This window comes from Salmo salar, chromosome ssa20 (assembly GCF_905237065.1).
Source record: "Salmo salar chromosome ssa20, Ssal_v3.1, whole genome shotgun sequence".
In the NCBI taxonomy this organism is placed as follows: Eukaryota; Metazoa; Chordata; class Actinopteri; order Salmoniformes; family Salmonidae; genus Salmo; species Salmo salar.
The window spans coordinates 9,501,825-9,520,345 of NC_059461.1; the positions used below are offsets into that span (position 1 = coordinate 9,501,825).

The window sequence follows — 18,521 nt, forward strand, 5'->3', positions numbered from 1 at the left end:
GGAAGCTGATAATACTCTGGGACCCAGGTACTGTATGTATGGTGGGGCTCAAATGGAGGAAGAGTGAGTGTGTGTGTGTGCGCGTGCGCGCGTGCCAATGAATATGTGTATATTTTGTGCATTAAGTATATTGGCTTGAACACACCATTATATGAGAAGATGAAGGAGGGAGAGGGTGAAGAGGTAACTGGAAGGAGAAGGAGGGAGAGGCAAGGCAGTTAACCCACTGTTCCTAGGCCGTCATTGAAAATAAGAATTTGTTCTTAACTGACTTGCCTAGTTAAATAAAGGTAAAATAAAAAACAAAAAGAGGATGGAGTGAAAGAGAAATTGACTCTGCTAACTGTCAGAGGGAGAAGAGTAAGGAGTGTGACAATTTATCAAGATATTGCTGGTAAAGTTTTCACTCTCCTCTCCTCCTCTCTTTCCCCGGCAGGTCTATGATGTTGGATGTGAACTCTGTGTAACACTGTCTCCGGGAAAAAACAAAATGATCAATGCGAGGAGGCACCGGGCTCTCACGGACAGGCCAATCAATGCTAAAAAAGAACCTTGCCCAGGGCCTTATGCAAATATAAGCACGTCCCGTAACCTCGGGAGCGAACATGCGCAGTAGATCAATGGGCCCGGGTAAAACCTTACAGCTATATCATCCACAGCCAGTAAATATGTAATGATGAATCCCTTAAGATTCAAGTGAACTCTTAAACTGGGTTGGTTTCCTTCACCGGCCTGAAAAAGAAGGCAGGCGAGAAAAGAAACGAAGGGAAAAAAAATGGCCTTACACAACCAGGCTAGGATGGATAGATTTTTCTCTCCTTTTCACTTGGCGAGAAACGGAATAAAAGAGGACACCACAAAAAAAATGTGAAAGAGGAAAATTATGAATAGTCACTTTAACAATACGTGTTGGAGACATAATGATTTTCAATTATATTGCCATGGTAACATCTGTGTGTGTGTGTTTGTGGGGAGGAAGAGCGGTGTGCGTCGCCGAGGCGACCCGGTGAAACCCTGAACCCTCCGACACAAGACAGCGTGATGGGAAAGAGGAAAATAAAATTAAAAAAAGAGGAGAAAAACAACTTAAAAAATGCTCATTATTCTCTTTAGGACATGTGACAACATACATTACACAGTAGATGTAAAAGTCTACTCTACTGCAGATGTGTTTATTGTATTTTGATACAGCCCCCTGGCTAGAAATGATCTATATGCTATATTTGGTTATCTATATATCTGTTATGTATCTACACTGTATTATTTCAGAGATAATGAATACATTCAATAATAGAAACATACGGTACAACCACAAAAGAGCCAGGCCTAATCACCCAACATCAGTGCCCAACTTCACTAATGCTCTTGTGGCTGAATGGAAGCAAGTCCCTGCAGCAATGCTCCAACATCTAGTGGAAAGCCTTCCCAGAAGAGCGGAGGCTGTTATAGCAGCAAAGGGGGGACCAACTTTTTAGATTTTGGAATGATATGTTCGACGTGTCAACATACTTTGTACTGTACCTTCAAAAAAAAGGTAGGGGCATAGTTCAGAAAACCAGTCCCCATTTGCCTCGTGCACCGTGTCACATCTCCTTCACATAGAGTTGATCAGGCTGTTGATTGTGGCCTGTGGAATGTTGTCCCACTCCTCTCCACTGTAAAATGTACGCACACAATTTGAGAGATATACGCTTTTTACCCATATGGAACATTTCTGGGATCTTTTATTTCAGCTCATGAAACATGGGACCAGCACTTTACATGTTGCGTTTATATTCTTTGCTCAATGTAGAATGTAAGGGACATGAACTATAGAAATAAGAGCGATAGAGAGACAGAGAAGTAGGACACTACATACTGTACCCTATTGGGTTGAGGACACGACACGGTGGATAACAGACCCAGCTGAGGTTAGAGAGGAAATATGTGGCTGATTCATCTGGTCTGCTCTTAGGAGAGGGTCAGTCTGTCTAGACAGTCCTTATGTATAACCCTTTTCAGCAGCAAAGAGATATCAGATAGTAGGCACGCGCATCTTAAGACAACCAACTTAACAATCGCCCGCGAATCGAGCTGCGCTCAGGCGTCAGCACAGAGAGATACACTTCACAAACTCGTCAAAAATTGTAATCTAATAACCAAAAATGATTGCGGGAATAAACAAAACGACAAAAAGTGAACATAACGGCAGACTATCGAGGGGAAATGATCACAAAGGCTATTGTGTGAGCATCTCTTTCAGACGGATAAGCAGCCGTCATTTCAGAGACCGTCGTCTTGCTACGTCTTGTCACAACGCAGGGGCAGTGGTGCTTTGAAATGGATGGCCAATGAAAGCCATTTGTACATAATCACGCTGGGTGTCTGATAGAAGGTTTCAGTGGGGGTACAATGTGTTGTGTGGAAGAAAGGCCTTGGTCTATCAATCTAGCAAGCCACTCCAGGTATTGAGGTTTCTTTCAGAAACAAACAAATCAATTCAAATAAAATCAGGTTTGTAGCCAGGACATTTAAACAGTCCAATTTAGCCTAAGAGGGGAGGGAGACTCTCTGAGACTATTCATCAAGAGATAGAAATTAGATGTCTGTATTTCAGCTCTATAATATAGCAGACACAAAGCATGCATAGGGAATTATAGAATAATAATATAGTTGACACACACACACACACACACACACACACACACACACACACACACACACACACACACACACACACACACACACACACACACACACACACACACACACACACAGGGCTGCGTGTCTTCAGCTGAGGGGCTGCTGTCTTGCTGTCAGGCACTTTTATCATGGTGGTCCTTTTGTTTCACATCAAACAAAAACGGGGCGCTTTGCATACAGCTCCACTAATTTCGGCTAGTGTCCCCCTCCATTTATCATTGCCTCTCACTCTCTCCTCCCTAATGTGCCACTGATAGCACACCTCAACACGCACGCCTGACTCAACACTGCCGCTCTGCTCTGGACGATACAGACCGGCTTCTCCAGGCTAGCGCTACGGCTGACACACAGGCAGAGAGACAGAGACAGACAGAGACAGAGAGACAGAGAGAGAGAGAGAGAGAGAGAGAGAGAGAGAGAGAGAGAGAGGCAACGAGAGAGAAATAGAGCGAGAGAGAGAGACTCCCACTGCACCCCGCCAGCTACGTAAAACCTTGAGACAGGAAGAAAAAAAAGCCTACTACACTAAACTAGTCAGACTTTCAGAGGAAAGGGTGTGAATACACTACCGGACGGGGATATGGGGGGTTTTATGTCTGGATGTCTTGGCATTGGGATGATTTTCTTAATGAGTTGATTTGACCGTGGTGAATACAGGACACTGAGAAACAGCAGAATCTGGCTCTTGGTGTTGGAGATCGGGGCGAGAGCTAGAAATAAGTTGGAGGTTGTGTTTGGGTTTTGAGGAAAGCAGTAGGGTTTGACAGTGATGGCAGGGGGCTGGGAGAGAGAGAGAGAGAGAGAGAGAAAGAAAGAGAGGGATTTTTACATTTATATTTTAGTTATTTAGCAGACAGTCTTATCCAGAGTGACTTACAGTAGTGAGCGCATACATTTCTTCATATTGTGTAGGCTATAGGAACATATTCGTAACTTGTCCAGTGGCGCGCCACAGGAGAGCTAGCCGGTTGGCATGATGTTGCCACTACACCATGTGTTCAGACTGAGGTCTGGTGCCGGGGGGGGCAGAGAGGAGCTGAGCAGAACTGGCCTCAGGGTCACTATGGGCCAGCAGTACAGCGGCTGGAGAGAGGCAGGAGGAAGAGAAAGAGGAGGAGGACAGACTGAGGCAGAAGCCACTGAAGTCCCAGAGAACTTGACACCAGAGCCGAAAGAATGAGAGTTCTCTGAAAAGCTCCAGGGATAGACCCAAATCCTGACCCGATACGCACATTAACATCAATGCAAGAGAACGATCTCTTGGTGTTTGTCAAGTCCGGCATCCGGCCAAAGTCACGCTTGTCTCTCCACCAAAACGGTGATGGGACATGGTCTGGAAATAGCTCTCCCACCGCAGCCACCATCATCATCTAACTCCTAGCATCTCATCCACCCACTGAGAGTCCATAGGGAATGCATGTCCTCCAACCTTTTCTCCACAACCCGTCCTTCTCAGCCCTCATCAAACAACACGACATCTGCTCACATCTGAGACTACCTACGTACGGAAACAGAGAGGGAAGAGATACAGTAAAAGAAAAAGATCCATATTCCCCGCAGAGAAAAATACACACAGAACCGATATACTGTAAATACAGCACACCACATACACAGGCACAAACACGTGTGTGTGTGTGTGTGTGTGTGTGTGTGTGTGTGTGTGTGTGTGTGTGTGTGTGTGTGTGTGTGAATAGACCTACACATTCTGTATGTTCTGTGGTGAGGTGGAGATGGTGGGACAGTTGGTTGGCACCCACACATTTGCGTATTGGGAGACAGATGCATTCTTACATAAGCCCTTATATAACACGGCTCCATCTTGTCCAATAACCATGCTCCTTTTCACTGCGGGAGCGGGAAGGTTACAGCGGGTTAGACACCCCCCACCCCCCCTGCGCGCCGCGCCTCCCCCTCCGCACCCCTGGCAACAGAGGAAGATGAAAAGGGGAGCGCAGGCAGACAGGCAACTAGGAGGGTAGGGAGGCAGGAAGGCAAGCAGGCAGGCAGGGAGACAGGCAGACAGATAGACTGAAAGACAGACAGGCATGCTGGCAGGGCACACAATGGCTGTTATTGGTATGTGTGTGTGTGTGTGTGTGTGTGTGTGTGTGTGTGTGTGTGTGTGTGTGTGTGTGTGTGTGTGTGTGTGTGTATGCGTGCATGCGTGTGTGTGTGTGTATGCACAAAGGATAGCTGGTCCCTGACATCCTATCGGTGCCTTTTGAATGGGCTTGGCTGGTACTGGTAGGAAATGGACGTCAGGGGTATACATATCATCAAGGCGCTCTACACTGGGACCTACAGGTCACTGCCAAAATAATGGAAACACTTGAGTAAACGACGGATAAAAAGTATATTGAAAGCAGATTATTCCACACATGTGTGGTTCCTGAGTTAATTAAGCAATTAAAATCCCGTCATGGTTAGGGTCAGATCTACAATTCTGAGCAGGCCTTGATTTTGGCTACCATGGCAATGACCCCATAGGATGAAAATGCCCCCATCCACAGGGCACGAGTGGTCCCAATGGTTTGAGATGCATGAAAACGATGCAAACCATATACCATGGTTGTCTCAGTCAACAGATCTCAACACAATTGAACACTTATAGGAGATTGTGGAGCGGTGCCTGAGACAGTGTTTTCCACCACCATCAACAAAACACCAAATGATGGAATTTCTCATGGAAGAATAGTGTCGCATCCCTCCAATGGAGTCCCAGACACTTATAGAATCTATGCCAAGGTGCATTGAAGCTGTTCTGGCTCGTGGCGGCCCATCGCCCTATTAAGACACTTTATGCTGGTGATCCATTATTTTAGCAGTTACCTGTAAATGACCAGTCAGTCAAACACATGATCTAGTTGCTTTGATTATCAGAACGCTTTCACAGAGAGGACGAGGAAAAATCTTTGGCTTCAATGAACAAGTGTTGGATCACGTCCAACTACGTCGACAATTTTAATTGGCTAACTCTTTCACGTGCAAGTTAATCAACAATTTGAATTGCCTGATGTGGATTTCGAGATGGAGAAAACAGTTTAACTTAAACTTTTTATAATGTTCGCAAGTATAGCTCGTTTGTTTACAATTACATCGTTTACAAACATTGGAGTAACATTTTTTTATATTTTGGGTTCTGATGGGGGTACAACAGTTGAACTAAGCTCATGAGGCATTAATAAGTTATATTCTTCAAGAACCTATGAGTGTGTCATCAATTTAAAATCCAAAAATGTATTCACCAATCACAGACTGGAGCTTTAAAGCCAAGCACAAGTCCTACAGACAGAGAGAGAGCGAGAGAGAAGGAGAGAGAGAGGACAGGAGAGGAAAAAAAAGAGCGAGGGAGAGTTGTGAGAAAGAAGGACCGGGAGAAGGAAAGAAAACGGAGAGAGAGATGGGGTTGGGTTTGATAGAGCAAAAGAGACGCAGAGAGGATAGAGAGAGAGAAAGAGAGGAGGGACGGAGAAGGCTACTATTCACTCCAACGTAGGGATTAACATGGGTAACCAGGATCCTGAGACTGTCCCGGGAGCACTCTTCACAAGACCCGGGAAATTACATTTCCCCCCAATGTCGCCACTAATGCAAATACACAAAATACCTCAGATTAGCAAAAAACAAAATAGCACATTATCCAAACAGGTTGTCGCATGGAAGCCTTTAATCTCACATACTTACTTCACACAAAGTGAATCAAAGCACACGCATAATTGACACTGCCAGACTGCATACGCGACCCGAACCCTACAGGAAACCCTACAGTATAGCCTATAAAATAACGTGTGCCTCTTTGAGTTGTCATTGTGACTCTTCAGACAGTCACAAATTTGATAGGTCTATGCACAATTCACTACATAGGCATCTCTGTCACAGACATGAAGTCTGTTAAGTTTTGGCATGGGTCCTCAGATCCTCAAAAGGTTCTACAGCTGCTCCATCCTGACTGGTAGCATCACTGCCTGGTATGGCAACTGCTCGGCCTCCGACCGCAAGCCAATACAGAGGGTAGTGCGAGCGGCACAGTACATCACTGGGGCCAAGCTTTCTGCCATCCAGGACCTCTATACCAGGCGGTGTCAGAGGAAGGCCCTAAAAATTGTTAAAGACTCCAGCCACTCTAGTCATAGACTGTTCTCTCTGCTACCACACAGCAAGCGGTACCGGAGCGCCAAGTCTAGGTCCAAGAGGCTTCTAAACAGATTCTACCCCCAAGTTATAAGACTCCTAAACATCTAGTCAAATGGCTACCCAGACTACTCGCATTGCCCCATCCCCTCTCCACACCACTGCCACTCTCTGTTGTCATCTATGCAGTCACTTTAATTAACTCTAGCTACAGTTGAAGTTGGAAGTTTACATACACTTAGGTTGGAGTCATTAAAACTAGTTTTCCAACCACTCCACAAATTTCTTGTCAACAAACTATAGTTTTGGCAAGTCAGTTAGGACATCTACTTTGTGCATGACACAAGTAATTTTTCCAACAATTGTTTACAGACAGATTATTTCATTTATAATTCACTGTATCACAATTCCAGTGGGTCAGAAGTTTACATACACTAAGTTGACTGTGCCTATAAACAGCTTGGAAAATTCCAGAAACTGATGTCATGGCTTTAGAAGCTTCTGATAGGCTAATTGACATCCTCTGAGTCAATTGAAGGTGTACCTGTGGATGTATTTCAAGGCCGACCTTCAAACTCAGTGCCTATTTGCTTGACATCATGGGAAAATCAAAAGAAATTAGCCACGACCTCAGAAAACAAATTGTTGACCTCCACAAGTCTGGTTCATCCTTGGGAGCAATTTCCAAACACCTGAAGGTACCACATTCATCTGTACAAACAATAGTACGCAAGTATGAAGACCATGGGACCACGCAGCCGTCATACCGCTCAGGAAGGAGACGTGTTCTGTCTCCTAGAGATGAAAGTACTTTGGTGCGAAAAGTGCAAATCAATGCCAGAAAAACAGCAAAGGACCTTGTGAAGATGCTGGAGGAAACAGGTACAAAAGTATCTATATCCACAGTAAAACGAGTCCTATATCGACATAACCTGAAAGGCCGCTCAGCAAGGAAGAAGCCACTTTTTGAAGAAATGTCCTGGTCTGATGAAACAAAAATAGAACTGTTTGGCCATAATGACCGTTGTTATGTTTAGAGGAAAAAAGGGGGAGGCTTGCAAGCCGAAGAACACCATCCCAACCGTGAAGCACAGGGGTGGCAGCATCATGTTGTGGGGGTGCTTTGCTGCAGGAAGGACTGGTACACTCCACAAAATAGATGGCAAGGAAAACTATGTGGATATATTGAAGCAACATCTCAAGACATCAGTCGGGAAGTTAAAGCTTGGTTGTAAATGGGTCTTCCAAATGGACAATGACCCCAAGCATACTTCCAAAGTTGTGGCAAAATGGCTTAAGGACAACAAAGTCAAGGTATTGAAGTGGCCATCCCAAAGCCCTGACCTCAATCCTATAGAAAAGTTGTGGGCAGAACTGAAAAAGCGTGTGTGAGCAAGGAGGCCTACAAACCTGACTCAGTTACACCAGTTCTGTCAGGAGAAATAGGCCAAAATTCACCCAACTTATTGTGGGAAGCTTGTGGAAGGCTACCCGAAATGTTTGACCCAAGTTAAACAATTTAAAGGCAATGCTACCAAATGCTAATTGAGTGTATGTAAACTTATGACCCACTGGGAATGTGATGAAAGAAAGAAAATATGAAATAAATCATTCTCTCTACTATTATTCTGACATTTCACATTCTTCAAATAAAGTGGTGATCCTAACTGACCTAAAACAGGGAATTTTTACAAGGATTAAATGGCAGGAATTGGAAAACAGGAAGTGGAAAACTGAGTTTAAATGTATTTGGCTAAGGTGTATGTAAACTTCCGACTTCAACTGTACATGTACATACTACCTCAACTAACCGGTGCCCCCCCACACATTGACTCTGCACCAGTACCCCCCTGTATATACTGTTATTTTTTACTGCTGCTCTTTAAATACTTGTTACTTTTATCTCTTATTCTTATACATATATTTTTTTAAACTGCATTGTCAGTTAAGAACTGTTAAGTAAGCATTTCACTGTAAGGTCTACAACTGTTGTACTCGGCGCATGTGACTAATACAATTTGATTTGATAACAGTGCAGAGAGGCATGGGGGAAAATGCTGTCTTCTCCTGTCCTAGAGTCTATGCTATTGTCCTATTTAGTCCCAATCCCACTGAAACCCCAAATCCTGACTCGCATGAAAATTCCTAACTTTATTCTCTAATCCATAGGTTGCATTATATCAAAGCACGTCTCGCCTATGCATGTCATAATATGGCTATAACATTTCCCCCGCTTCTCTGCGCTGTCTCGTATTGCTGCCCATATGTGCGCTTCGGTAGAGAATGTGTGCTCAACAAAAGGTATGAGAGTAGAAATTTATATTTTTAAAACAGATAAAGATACCTTGATATTTAAACTATTTGCACTCTTCGTCACCCCGTTATTCATGAACTGATCTGCTATCTGTATAATCATCAACTAAATTTAGCTGAATAGGACATATTTGGTCATTTGTTGGAGGTTATCTAGCAAGATTAACAACAAAGGTCATTTAGACTTTTTTTCATTTGACTGCCGTCACAACGTTTGTTTATGTCCTGAGCACACTCTGTATCGAGACTGCTGAAATGCGCTGAATTAATTGAGGAACATGATAACGCTTGGAATTCATGAACGGCCTGTTGGTCAATTCACAACAATGCCACTGGCGATCAAAGATAGTCACTAAATCTCAGTTTCACTTGCTCTGACATCTTTACATAGTGCCGCAGCCAAGCCGACAAGGTGGGGCTGCGACAATCTTATTTGGGGAGAACCCTGGCTATATTGACAATATCTTGGTTTTAAATGCTTTAACTGGCCACATATTTCTGTATTTCCCGGAACTCTCGGGATAAATATGAATTATTCCCGGTATTAAAACTTGGTAGATTCCGACATAAAGCCATCCTCCTCCCTGCAGCAATCTTCTCCCATTCAAAGGCATTTAGCTACTCTTTGATGTAACTATAATTAGTCTATACACACTATGAAGTGTTTTAAAATAAATCAAATTGCAATGAAACAGTTGAGCGCTCCAAACTGGGGGGGGGCTACATGGTAGCGAGCAGGGGAGGGCAGAGCAGAGCAGGAGAAATTAATCGCAGATCGTTTGATGTGCTTGATCAGAAACGTGTTTATTAACTGCAAAAGGGAGCTATAATTAACCCAGAGACAGCTTGTTTTCTCTGGGTCTGCTTGTGTGTCAAATGGTTCATCCCGCAAGGCTCACATCCCCCCCCCCCAGGCCACTTTCTCCTCAATTAGGTGGTTGAATGTGTCTGTGTGATGTGAGTGCTTGTGTGTATATATCCCTGTTTCCGTGTGTGGGGTGTGCATGTCTCCGCACATTAAAGTGTTTATGTGAATGTTTGAATTACAGTTGTGGGTTAGTTAATTTACAGGATATTGTGGAAAAAGGTCCAGCAACACAAAAACCTGATCATTGCTCCCTATGAAGCTAGATCCCAGTGGGGAAGAGCAGGGGATATGGCTGTACTCCCCAGCCCATACATTAACATTTTACTAGATGCTCTTATCCATGGCGACGTACAGTAGCAATTAAGGGTTAAGTGCCTTGCTCAAGGCCGCATCAACAGATTTTTCAAGTAGTCAGCTCTAGGATTCAAACCAGCAATCTTTTATTTACCAGCGCTCTTAACCGCTACCTGCTTACCAATGTCAGTGCAGGTGGAGTGGGGCTATCGGGGGATAGCTTGGCGAGGGAGGGAGGGCTGTCTGGCCTGGGGGTCTTGGTGGGATAGCTGACCCTTAGCTCCGAGGCTAGCTGGCCCCTATGCCCCCTAGGGGTCAGGAGTCATGACTAGTCCAGAGAGGGTGAGGGTTGGGGTGCGGGAAAGAGGAGTGAGGGAGCTATGACACCTTTGTCACAGGCCACAGGCACAAGGTAGAGACCCAGGTGATAGGGAAAAATCACACATATTTAAACACGAGAGAGAGAGAGAGAGAGACAGACAAAGAGACAGAAACAGAGACAGAGACAGACAGAGACAGACACACACTCTGGCCAGACAGGGAGATCTATCAGACTATCAGAGTGAGTGAGTGAGTGAGTGAGTGAGTGAGTGAGTGAGTGAGTGAGTGAGTGAGTGAGTGAGTGAGTGAGTGCACCATCCTTGGCAGACACAGAGCCGGGGGAGGATGGCTGTCACGGACAAAACACCGCATGAATATTTAGCAGGCAAATTAAAATGACAAAATACAAAACAAAAATAGAGTAGGTTTACAGGAGAAACAATATATATTCCTGGAATTACCAGTGGGACAAGTACCCCCCCCCCCCTTCTCCTCACCTCCCCTCCGCTCCCCTCCCCCTCTGCAAAAGCAGAGGAAAGAGATGCTTTAAATAACGTGGGTTCATGGAGAGTCTACCAGTAAATCCAACAGATCAAAGAGCTATGATCACCACCAGGCTCCTGCACCAGCTGTCAGAGAGAAAGAGAGCGCTGTGTGAGCCTAGCGCACTTACCACCTAGCCTAGCTATCTGAGCACTGCAGAGAGGGACAGAAGGAGAGAGCCCTGTGAGCCTAGCACCTAGCCTAGCCTAGCTATCTGAGCACTGCAGAGAGGGACAGAAGGAGAGAGAGCCCTGTGAGCCTAGCACCTAGCCTAGCCTAGCTATCTGAGCACTGCAGAGAGGGACAGAAGGAGAGAGAGCCCTGTGAGCCTAGCACCTAGCCTAGCTATCTGAGCACTGCAGAGAGGGACAGAAGGAGAGAGAGCCCTGTGAGCCTAGCACCTAGCCTAGCCTAGCTATCTGAGCACTGCAGAGAGGGACAGAAGGAGAGAGAGCCCTGTGAGCCTAGCACCTAGCCTAGAGCCCACCGTTCAGGCTGCCAATAATAAACACTGAGAGACCCAACACTGAGAGGTACATATAAGCTCAACACTATAAAAATATAGGCTAGACTTAATTATAGACTCTCAACACTAGAAAGACACACAGATGCAACAGAGACCCCCCCCCCCCCCCCCCCACCTTCTCTCTCCTCTCCCACAACTTGCAGTTTTGCATGCTCCGCAGCGTGGTTTAATAGAACCCTTGTTTATTTTTCTAGTTCTCTCTCCGTTTTCTCCCTCTCGTTCTCTCGCTCCGTCTTGTTGTGCGGAGGAGAGGAAGTGGATTGCGCCCTAGGACAGGGATGAACTGGCTTGTTTATAGAAGCAGCACTTTCTCAAAGAAACTAAACGTTATTTATTTTTAATCATCCCACCGCATTTCACACGCTACCACATCGGCTGACTGTCCCAGAGGTAGTATGCCGGGGGAGGGATTGGGGGGGGGGCAGAGGAAAGAAAGCAACAACTCACCAGCTCCACCAGCGACAGGCCTCCGTAGCTGTGCGCCACGACAAAGACGTTCCTGGCGGCGGCTTTGGACACAAAGTGGTCCCACGCGTAGAGCACGTGTTCCTCGGGGGAGCCGTTTTCCTGGAACACAAGGACGGAACTTCACGTTACACCCCCAAAAAAACAAAAAGAAAAGACACAACGACAAAAAAAACACATCGGAGAGAGTTATAACGGCGTCAGTGAGAGAGATTGAAGAAGGGTTGAGAAAGACAGTGTCACTGTGCTATACACAGTGAAAAGAAGCGGGAGAAAGATCCGAGTTAAAAAGTAAACTAACTCTGAGAGACGTAAATAGAGAACAAGGGAGAGTGAAACTCAGGGAGAGAAAGTTCTGTCACAGTTAGCATGTAGGCCTCCAGGAAAAAAATGAAAAAGCGCTGCGCGTGTTTTATAAACACTGACTGCTCGGTGGATCAATAAGTCTTGCATATTGCAAATGCCCTAAATGTAAAACTCGATAGGTCGCATGACGTAACGTTTAAATCTTAATTTGTGCCTGGATCGATGGAGCATCTATACAGCAGTAAAGGCGTAATGGGCAAACACAGGGGAAGGTCAGGGGAGGGAACAACAGAGAGGACGCACACACACCTACACCCACACATAGTACACACCATGGATATGTCTGACCATAAAGTACACCCACGTGGGTTGTATTTTAATGGAGCATCACTAAGTGCAATTGTTTGTGTCATTCTCCATCCACCCTCAGCAGGCTAGATAATCGATTCCCAAATAAATACCCTTTCTGTCAATCGGTGAAGCCACTCCAAAGCCATTTCAGAGCAAAAACAGTCTGGTTAAGCTGCCTGCATGGTATTTACTCACAGGGGTAAAAAGTAACAAAGCTTCATGCCCACTTAGACTAAATGTCTGGGGAGATTGTTGGATACTATGCTGTGACTGAGCGATCTAGTGGTTTATCCGAGGCAATGGCTGTTTCATAGACGTCAGGGAAAGATGCTCTGTTATTTCACTGATGACACAGCCTTACACCCACTCACACCCAAGCTTTGAATATTAAAAACAGACAAAAGTACACTTTTCAATCTCGTTGTTGTTAGGGTGTTGTTATTTTGCTGGGGGCGACTGTGTGTGCACGTAAGTGTGTGCGTGTGGAGGTACAGTAAATGAACCCATCAGCTTGTTTATGTTTGCTGGCATAATGAGATGGGGAGGGAGGGCGGCTGGGTTCAGATACAGACTCTACGGAGGGTGATGCAACAGCGGGTAATGCTGCGCCCTGCCCCACCCTGATCAACTGCGGGTGGAGGAGGGGGGGGCAGAGTTGGCTGCCTGAAGGCCTGTGACATCAAAGTCCTTTGAAGCCCTCCTCTCCTTCTCTGTGTCACCCTTCATCTACAGGGCTCTGTTTCATAATCACTTCCTCCCCCACCCTCCCTCCAACTATACCACCTGTTCTCCCTCTCTTCACCTGACCCTACTGTGAGCTGGTCGCGTTGACTTACACACATACCTTCTGAATATCCCTCCTGTCTAAACCATGTGTTATTCGTCTTAATATTCAGTGTCAATAACGGAGTCGAAGGAAGGAGCAAAATAGATGGACAAAAGCACCAGGGTCTTTAAATGGCTAGGCGCTGTGCTGTGTGTGAAGGAGTGCTCTGTGAGGTCCAGTTTCCGCCTGCTTCACATTCGATTTGGTTTGTTTAGAGCTCTAGCAGCGGCGCGGTACCGCTGTGACCGCAGCGGCGTGGTGGCCATGGCAACCAGGTAGCGTCTCCCCTTATCGCCCGAGCGCAGAGCCCCGACACCTGGCCCCATCGCGCCACACGGCTCCGCACGCCCACCCACCTCCCCTGATTGACTATCTGGCCCGATAGCACGTTGCATTATCTAAACACTCATTTGCATATTGATGTAATTATTTTCCGGGGTTAATTAGCTCCTGCGAAGCGGGCCGCCCTCAGAGACTAGCTTCCTGTCACACGCCTGCCCGTTTAGTTTATATTTTTTATTTCACTTATTTTCCATTTCCCCCCAGGTCCTCCGATGTGTGTGTGCCAGGTCGTATAGATTCCCCACTGATCACCTGTTGCCAGCATCTTCAAGTGATGAATGTCACTGGCGTTTTGGAGTGTGCGTGCGTGCGCGGATTGATTGTGGCACTGTTGACGGTGGCCAACAATACATAGAGTCCCTCTAGAATGTACAATATGGAGGACCCTCTCAGACTTCCAGTGAGCTGTCCAACTGTTACCATACCAATTAAACACTCCAGGACTGAAGAACTAAAAACACACTATGGATATGGGGCGGCAGGTAGCCTAGTGGTTGGAGCGTTGGGCCAGTAACCGAAAGGTTGCTAGATCGAATCCACGAGCTGACAAGGTAAAAATCTGTCGTTCTGCCCCTGAACAAAGCAGTTAACCCACTGTTCCTAGGCCGTCATTGTAAATAATAATTTGTTCTTAACTGACTTGCCTAGTTAAATAAAGGTAAAAAAACAATACAAAATAATTCAACTGTGATCAACACAGGGCAATTAATTAATGCAAATCAAAGATAAGCAACAGGAATGTAAAGATATATGCATATAGGCCTTTTTTTTTTTAAATGGCCTATATGCATGTATGCATATATCTGTACATTCCTGTTGCTTATCTTTGATTTGAATTCATTCATTGCCCTGTGTTGATCATGTCTTGTTTTGCACCACACGCCAAAGCCTTTCAAAACACCCGATCTGTTCAGCTAGAGTGGACCTGTATCTCAATTTCCCTCGCATGGCTCTGGATTAGTAAAAAGGAAAGTAGAAAGAGGTAAAAGGAGGGATGGAGTGGATAGCGGAAGAGAGGAGGAGAGGCAGAGAGATGTGGTGTAGTGTTGAGTGATTGTCTCAGCGCTAGCTAACTGGGCAGGTTGACAGCTCCTCTCTCTCTCTGCTCTGTGCTGGTGTCAGTAATCAGTGAGGAACACTGGGCTGATACACTAGTCTTGAAAACCCAGACACACAGTTTGCCTTGTGTTTAGTGTCACTCAAACTTAGTCCTACCCTAACCAGTCTGGAAACAGACAGCTCGCACGGTATCCAGCTAATTAATACAAACGCACACAACGCCGAGAGCTCCACACATTGTACTGTGTGACAGTGAAAGGTTTGTGAGATAACACTCAGGGAGGTAGCACGCAGTAAGGGACTGTAAGCAGGTGATTATGGATAATAGATAAGTGTACAGTGCTTCAGAAAGTATTCACAGCCCTTGATTTTTTCCAGATTTTGTTGTGTTACAGCCTGAATTTTAAATGTATTAAATTCAGATTTTGTGTCACGAATCTACACACAATACTCCATAATGTCAAAGTGGAATTATGTTTTTAGAAATATTGACAAGTTATAAAAAAGCTGAAATGTCCTGGTCTAATACGTATTCAACCCTTTTGTTATGGCAAACCTAAATAAGTTCAACCCTAAATAAGTTCAACCCTAAATAAGTTCAAGCCTAAATAAGTTCAAGCCTAAATAAGTTCAAGCCTAAATAAGTTCAAGCCTAAATAAGTTCAAGCCTAAATAAGTTCAAGCCTAAATAAGTTCAAACCTAAATAAGTTCAGCTGCTCATGCATTGGGCATGCTCGGCTAAGCACGCTCGGCTGTGAAGTGGTGTGCTAGGTTTGTAACAAAAGCAGGCTTTTTTTTTAAACTTCTAAACTAGATGCTTAATATCAATAGTAGCCACACCACTTGAACTTTTTAGTTTGTAAAACAATCAACAAACATGCCTCTAACTCAAAGCAACACTGGATACCACACATGCCTGTCCACGATACGGGCGTTTGAACTCAAGTTGGAATCCAGAGAGAAATTGAGGGAACGGGGCTCAGCGCAACCAGCTAAGTGACCTATATGGTCACTTGACAGCGCTTCAGATTCTCCCCCATCCCCGCCACCTAACCAGGAACTACTTGCTTCCATTGACGCAAAACTAAACAAGCTTGTGTTGTTGGACCGGCTGGAAAACCTCATAGAAGATCTGAAAGAGTTGGAAAAAAAACGGTGTATTTCACAAGCATTTTTATTGGAGGCATACACAAAGGACACTGATGTATTGAAGAAAACTGTGAAAGGTGTACAAACAACTGCGGAAGTCATCATTAGTGTAAACTTCCAAATGAAGGAGAAAATCCTGCACCTAACTACCCGATCAACAATCTTATCTTGAGTGGAATAGCTGAAAAGCCAGAAGAAAATGTGGAAGACACACTGAAAACATTCCTGGTTAATGAACTACAACTGGACAATGACACGGTGCAGAGCATCTCTTTCCATCTGGTCCACCGGGTGAGATCCAAGCCAATGTCAGGAGGGAGCTAGGGAAGACGACCCACTGGCCCCCGTCCAATCGTGGCCAGGTTCGAACATTAGAAGCAGAAGGAGCTGGTTCTGAGCCACGGACGGCATCTGGCTGGGAAGCCGTTTGGGATGAACAAACAGTACCCTCTAGAGATCTTTGCGCGATGGCAAAAGCTGTTTCCCGTCTTCAAGGAGCACTGACAGAAGGGCTGTAGGGTAAGACTCATTGTTGTCAAACTGTATATTGATAGGAATTTGTACAAGAAGGACATAACTCCTGTTCTAGTCCCAGGCATAGCACCTTCCTGAACCCTCTTATCCCTTCTCTGCCAGAAGGACTAGCCCAGGGCTACTAAACTGATTAAGATACTTCATTCTGAAATCAGCACAACTCTGTTAGTTATTTACCTTTTGCTTTGTGCACAAAGGAGACATTAAAATACGATGTTAATACGGACAAACCTACCCACTGCACATAGCAGTCGATGCTTAAATGTAGGTTATTGTTTTTTGTTCTATGTTACATTGTGTAAATTCATCTTAAGGCCCTTCTCATTTACCTGTATTATTCAAGAAAATATGTGATACAGCCTGGATTTGAACCAGGTACTGTAGTGACGCCTCTTGCACTGAGATGCAGTGCCTTAGACCGCTGCGCCACTCGGGAGCCCAGAGCCCAGATGCTCTACAGGTTTATTTTATTTTTATTTCACCTTTATTTAACCAGGTAGGCTAGTTGAGAACAACTTCTCATTTGCAACTGCGACCTGGCCAAGATAAAGCATAGCAATTCGAAGCATACAACAACACAGAGTTACACATGGAATAAACAAAACATAGTCAATAATACAGTAGAAAAAAATTAAAATAAAAGTCTATATACAGTGAGTGGAAATGAGGTAAGATAAGGGAGTTAAGGCAATAAATAGGCCATTGTGGCGAAGTAATTACAATATAGCAATTAAACACTGGAATGGTGGATGTGCAGAAGATGAATGTGCAAGTAGAGATACTGGGGTGCGAAAGAGCAAGATAAATAAATAAATACAGTATGGGGATGAGGTAGATAGATGGGCTGTTTACAGATGGGCTATGTACAGGTGCAGTGATCTGTGAGCTGCTCTGACAGCTGCTGTTTAAAGCTAGTGAGGGAGATATGAGTCTCCAGCTTCAGTGATTTTTGCAGTTCGTTCCAGTCATTGGCAGCAGAGAACTGGAAGGAAAGGCGACCAAAGGAGGAATTGGCTTTGGGGGTGACCAGTGAGATATACCTGCTGGAGCGCGTACTACGAGTGGGTGCTATGGTGACCAGTGAGCTGAGATAAGGCGGGGCTTTACCTAGCAGAGACTTGTAGATAACCTGTAGCCAGTGGGTTTGGCGACGAGTATGAAGCGAGGGCCAACCAACGAGAGCGTACAGGTCACAGTGGTGGGTAGTGTATGTGGCTTTGGTGACAAAACGGATGGCACTGTGATAGACTGCATCCAATTTGTTGAGTAGAGTGTTGGAGGCTATTTTATAGATGACATCACCGAAGTCGAGGATCGGTAGGACGGTCAGTTTTACGAGCGTATGTTTGGCAGCATGAGTGAAGGATGCTTTGTTGTGATATAGGAAGCCAATTCTAGATTTAATTTTGGATTGGAGATGCTTAATGTGAGTCTGGAAGGAGAGTTTACAGTCTAACCAGACACCTAGGTATTTGTAGTTGTCCACGTATTCTAAGTCAGAGCCGTCCAGAGTAGTGATGCTGGACAGGCGGGCAGGTGCGGGCAGCGATCGATTGAACAGCATGCATTTAGTTTTACTTGCATTTAAGAGCAGTTGTGGGCCACGGAAGGAGAGTTGCATGGCATTGAAACTCGTCTGGAGGTTAGTTAACACAGTGTTCAAAGAGGGGCCAGAAGTATACTGAATGGTGTCGTCTGCGTAGAGGTGGATCAGAGAATCACCAGCAGCAAGAGCGATATCATTGATGTATACAGAGAAGAGAGTCGGCCCGAGAATTAAACCCTGTGGCACCCCCATAGGTAAGGATGA

At 45.2% G+C, this 18,521-nt stretch overlaps 1 protein-coding gene across 7 annotated transcripts in view; it reads right to left on the reverse strand.

The window, feature by feature from the left end:
- LOC106580148 (cotranscriptional regulator FAM172A homolog) overlaps positions 1–18,521 on the reverse strand; it is a 199,266-nt gene that overhangs the window by 89,293 nt on the left and 91,452 nt on the right. For all 7 annotated transcript variants that reach the window (XM_014160887.2, XM_014160885.2, XM_014160886.2 and 4 more), the window contains exon 8: positions 12,126–12,245. In XM_014160887.2, the coding sequence (XP_014016362.1) occupies positions 12,126–12,245 (120 nt within the window). The remainder of the gene's footprint in view (positions 1–12,125; positions 12,246–18,521) is intronic.